The following is a 5149-nucleotide window of genomic DNA, read 5'->3' as shown; positions in this document are numbered from 1 at the left end:
GCAAGAAAGTAGAGCCGGAGAAAGTAGTGCCGGAGAAAGTAGCGCCGGAGAAAGTATAACCGGAGAAATTGGCGCCGGAGAAAGTAGGGTCGGAGAAAGTAGAGCTGGAGAAAGTAGCGCCGGAGAAAGTAGAGTCGGAGAAAGTAGCGCCGGAGAAAGTAGCACGGGAGAAAGTAGCACCGGAGAAAGTAGCGCCGGAGAAAGTAGCGCCGGAGAAAGTACCACCGGAGAAAGTAGCGCTGGATCATGTGACCATAAATTATCACGTGATATGGATCATGTCACCATAATTATCATGTGACATGAGTCATATGACTATGTCATGTGATACGAATCATGTGACCATACCATTGAAACATGGCATGTGACCATATCATGGACGTTTCAAGGGGGATTGACCGCTCTGGATAGCACGAGTACACATGCATGCATGTGTGTGCACACATGCACACACAATGAAAAAATATGAGATTCCTTGCCAGCAAGGATAATACAGATCTGGTAATCCTGTAATCTGGCATTGTCACATACCCTGGCATGCATACACACCCTGCAACAACTAGAACAAAATGACTTATAAAAAATTCTTGAAAAGAGATCTGGCTCTCCGGCCAAAGGCCAGTATGAGAGCAAGAACTTATAACTTGGTGCACAGTGGTCATACACACTGAGATGGTAGGAGTAAAAAAGTATAACACCGTCCTGTGTTTACTCTGGCTGGTATGCACAAGGCGAGTGTCAGACAGAACATTGACGTCATGTACAATAACTTATACGGAAACTGTGCAGTTGAACAAGTGACTAAGCACTACTTGTACTGGTGACGGTCAGGGAAAACCTTGTTCTTCTCCGGCGGTACAATGGCAGCGGTCTTGGCAATGTCGTCAGTGCTCAGCTTCACCTTCTCAAACTGCAAGTTCAGCGTCATGTGGTCCGGATTGCGGGTCCCCCGGTTAGCCACCACGCCGTGGGCCAGCTCCCAGGCCAGCAGCACCTGACTGGGATCGGCACTGTGTACTTGAACGATCTAAAAATACAAACAAACATAATATAATACTCATAAAAAGGACACACTTCAGGCTCATTACAAACATCTTGAAAGTTTTTGTCACTTGTGAAGACAAAAACTTTCAAGATGTTTGTAATGAGCCTGAAGTGTGTCCTTTTTATGAGTATTATCGCATTTTTGTCTCAGAGGAAACTGTAAACATAATATACAGCACAGATTGCTCATTCTGCGCACAGAATTGTTTCGTACTCAGCTAACCAGTATAACTACCCAGCTAACCAGTATGACTACTCAGCTTACCAGTATAACTACCCAGCTAACCAGTATAACTACCCAGCTAACCAGTACAACTACCCAGCTAACCAGTATAACTACCCAGCTAACCAGTATAATTACCCAGCTAACCAGTATAACTACCCAGCTAACCAGTATGATTACCCAGCTAACCAGTATAACTACCCAGCTAACCAGTATAACTACCCAGCTAACCAGTATAACTACCCAGCTAACCAGTATAACTACCCAGCTAACCAGTATGATCACCCAGCTAACCAGTATAACTACCCAGCTTACCAGTATAACTACCCAGCTAACCAGTATAACTACCCACCTAACCAGTATATGTACCCAGCTAACCAGTATAACTACCCAGCTAACCAGTATAACTACCCAGCTAACCAGTATAACTACCCATCTAACCAGTATGACTACCCAGCTAACCAGTATGACTACCCAGCTAACCAGTATAACTACCCAGCTAACCAGTATAACTACCCAGCTAACCAGTATGACTACCCAGCTAACCAGTATAACTACCCAGCTAACCAGTATAACTACCCAGCTAACCAGTATAACTACCCAGCTAACCAGTATAACTACCCAGCTAACCAGTATAACTACCCAGCTAACCAGTATGACTATAATTATTAGGACAGGCAGCATAAATGCTTAACATTCCGGTATGACTGCGCAGACAGCCAATACGACTGCTCAGTCAACCAGTATGAATGCTCAAACACTACGGCAAACATGACTGCTCAGACAGCCAGCATAGCTGCTCAGTCAGCCAGCATGACTGCTCGACCAGCCAGTATGACTGCTTGATCAACCAGCATGACTGCTCAAACAGCCAGCACGACCGCTCAGCCAGCCAGCACACCTTGGACACTGCTTTGCTCCTACTGTATATGCGAGGATTCCTTTCTTGTCGGGATATGTGTTAGGTGAGATCAGATTGATGATCACAGCAAACATGTTATCATCCAGGGCAATACAACAAACCCATGTACACGTTCGGGGCTGCAGTCAATACAACAAACCCATGTACACGTGAGGGGATGCAGTCAATACAACAAACCCATGTACACGTTCGGGGATGCAGTCAAAGCCACACCGTTGGGCACTTCCCCATATCTATTTTCTCTTGCACGCTTTCAAAGTAGAAAGCAACAGTGCAGAATGCATGGCTCAATTAGCCATCACCTCATCACTCCATCTCCCTGATCTCACTATGCAAGACACATAACACACATGCAGAACTAAGCAGTGCACTGGTATGATGATTTGTTTGGATAGGTGAGTAGAAATGCATGAGTATTATCATCCTGTGTTTTATATGTGGAACCCTCAAGACAACTGCAACTACACTCATCCCTCGTTTATCCGAGTGGTCCGGGACCGGACACTGCCCGTAACTTTGAAATGTCCGTAACTCCGAATATTTCAATGGGGAAGGGCCAAAGATTTGCCCTATAATGTAACTATTTACACAAAAAGGGACAAAAAAGTAGTAATATTTCCACTAAAACTCACTGAAAGAGTACCCGGCAGACTGAAGTGCCCGTGACCTTGGTGTCTGGAAAACAGAGGTATGAGTGTACGAATGAGTGTTCTCCTGTTCCCATGTGCCACTTCAGCTGCGTAGAAAAGACGAGCACACTAGCCTTACCTGCATGACAACGAGTGCTTGGAGCGTCGAGTGTGACCAGCCGTGTGTCGAAGGGGCGTAGTCTGGGCAGCTCATTGGAGTGTAGCCGTTGAAGGTGATGTTGCGCTCTTGACAGAACTTAATCAAGTCGTTCTCATGACAGTATGGGTGATACTCAACCTGATCAACAAATAGAACAAAAACACACAAAAACACACACAAATTGAAGTCAATACGGGATACCATGATCCTTCAAATTGCCCAAGTGAGAGTTTCCAAGCTAGAACAAAAGTCTGGATACAATTTTACACCAGTTTTCGAAATGCTTCTGAAAAATAAGTGAGAATCTGCCAATGTACATTGTGCTAGTATCTACATGCACTGTTACAGGAGTTACCTACAACAGACTGGAAAATAGTTCCTTCCATCTCTCTCTCTCTATCTCTCTCTCTCTCTCTCTATCTATCTCTCTATATCTCTCTCTCTCTCTCTCTCTCTCTCTCTCTCTCTCTCTCTCTCTATCTCTCTATCTCCCTATCTCCCTATCTCCCTATCTCCCTATCTCTCTATCTCTCTATCTGTCTCTCTGTCTCTCTATCTTCCTCTTTGTCTCTCTCTCTTTCTTTCTCTCTGTGTATCTCTCTCTCTTTCTGTCTCTGTCTCTCCGTCTCTCTCTCTCTCTCTCTTTGTCTCTCTCTCTCTCTCTCTCTCTTTCTCTCTTTTTCTCTCACTCTCTCACTCTCTCACTCTCTGTCTCTCTGTCTCTCTCTGTCTCTCTCTCTCTCTCTCTCTCTCTCTCTCTCTCTCTCTCTCTCTCTCTCTCTCTCTCTCTCTCTCTCTTATCACTCAGACACCAAGACAATGTGCAACTAACCTGGTTGAGTAAAGGTAGCAACTCTTTCATATCAATGATGTCCTGACGATGATTTTGCTCATAATTTGACATCCGATTGCTGTAGTCGAGCCTGAGATAAAAAGAAGAGCGAATGAACGACACATAAAGCAAAATATCTAAAGATAGCTGGAAACAGAGAGAGAGAACGTTAGGGAGAAATACTAAGACAAGCAGTGAAAAAGAGCAATAAGAAGATGCACAGAGAGAGAGAAAGGGGGAGAGAGAGAGAGAGAGAGAGAGAGTAAGTTACATTTATAAAGACAGGTAAGTCTAACAAATGAGGACGGAGACCTCTACAACAGGGTTTTTACGCCTGAAAGCAGGTGCATGATTTAACAAGCAGGTTGTCAGTCTAGATTTTATGCGCAGAGGGAGAAAAAGCGCAGAATTTGTGTAATGAGATGAAAAGCAGAAATAATAAGAAATAATAAGAAAAGATGAAATGAAAGCCTGCTCACAACCCCGCCCAGCCTTGCAAACTGGGTATGGTGGATTAAGAACCCGGTTCAACGCTCGAGCAAGCGCTCTCCACTCAAGGTGTACACAGCAACAGATAAGAACTCATATGGGGAAATTATAGAAAAGAAATAATAAGATAAAGAGAACCAAAGCATATTGCCTCTGTGTAAGATAAAGAGAATAAATTTCAACGCACATACAGTACCTCAGAAAAGTGGATCTTCCGACCAGTGTTTTTGTTGACGTCGCAACCAGATGATGTAGCTGCTTCGCAGAGACGTCTTACTGCACAAATTACAAATAAATTTTATTCTTCGATCAGAAAACCCAAGCGCTTTCAGAGCCCTCCGAAGAGAGTCCGGGATGAAACCACGCACACCTACCTCAACCGAAAGAGAGAGAGAGAGAGAGAGAGAGAGAGACAGCGAGGGAAGGAGAGAAAGAGAGAGAGAGAGAGAGAGAGAGAGAGAGAGAGATAGAGAGAGAGAGAAAGAGAGAGGGAGGGAGAGCGAAAACGAGAGCGAGCGAGAGAGAGAGAGAGAGAGAGAGAGAGAGAGAGAGAGAGAGAGAGTGAGAGTGAGAGTGAGAGTGAGAGTGAGAGTGAGAGTGAGAGAGAGAGAGAGAGAGAGAGAGGGAGGGAGAGAGAGAGAGAGAGAGAGCGAGGCAGAGGGGTAGAGATATACAGAGAGAAAGACAAAAGAACAGAAAGAGAGACACACCAACTGTCACACAGCAAAGACAGATAGACTTACATGAACACAAATAGGCATAGGTTTATTAAAACAGGCAGAGACAAGTTGACCAGTATACTGTAGTTTGCACAGACAATCCGACAGACACTGTTTTCTGTTGCTTTCAT

The 5149-nt window shown here is 44.5% G+C and overlaps 1 protein-coding gene across 1 annotated transcript; it reads right to left on the bottom strand.

Moving 5' to 3' along the window:
• Positions 1-689: 689 nt before the first annotated feature.
• Positions 690-3886, bottom strand: LOC135812746 (aldo-keto reductase family 1 member A1-A-like). Its single transcript, XM_065325995.1, has 3 exons — positions 3811-3886; positions 2958-3116; positions 690-1027 (listed from the first exon to the last, which is right to left on the bottom strand). The coding sequence occupies exons 1-3, from the start codon at positions 3880-3882 to the stop codon at positions 809-811; spliced, it is 450 nt and encodes a 149-aa protein (XP_065182067.1). The 5' UTR covers positions 3883-3886; the 3' UTR covers positions 690-808.
• Positions 3887-5149: the final 1263 nt, after the last annotated feature.

Source organism: Sycon ciliatum, chromosome 3 (genome assembly GCF_964019385.1).
Source record: "Sycon ciliatum chromosome 3, ocSycCili1.1, whole genome shotgun sequence".
Taxonomy (NCBI): Eukaryota; Metazoa; Porifera; class Calcarea; order Leucosolenida; family Sycettidae; genus Sycon; species Sycon ciliatum.
Note: the sequence above shows the minus strand (reverse complement) of the source record. Positions and strands in the feature narration are given on the sequence as shown.

Coding starts and splice junctions, on each gene's coding strand:
- LOC135812746 (XM_065325995.1), bottom strand. CDS start 3,882: ATGTCAAATTATGAGCAAAATCATCGTCAGGACATCATTGATATGAAA. Junction 3,117..3,810: donor TGCTACCTTTACTCAACCAG/GTTAGTTGCACA, acceptor TTTGTTGATCAG/GTTGAGTATCACCCATACTG. Junction 1,028..2,957: donor AAGCACTCGTTGTCATGCAG/GTAAGGCTAGTG, acceptor TTGTATTTTTAG/ATCGTTCAAGTACACAGTGC.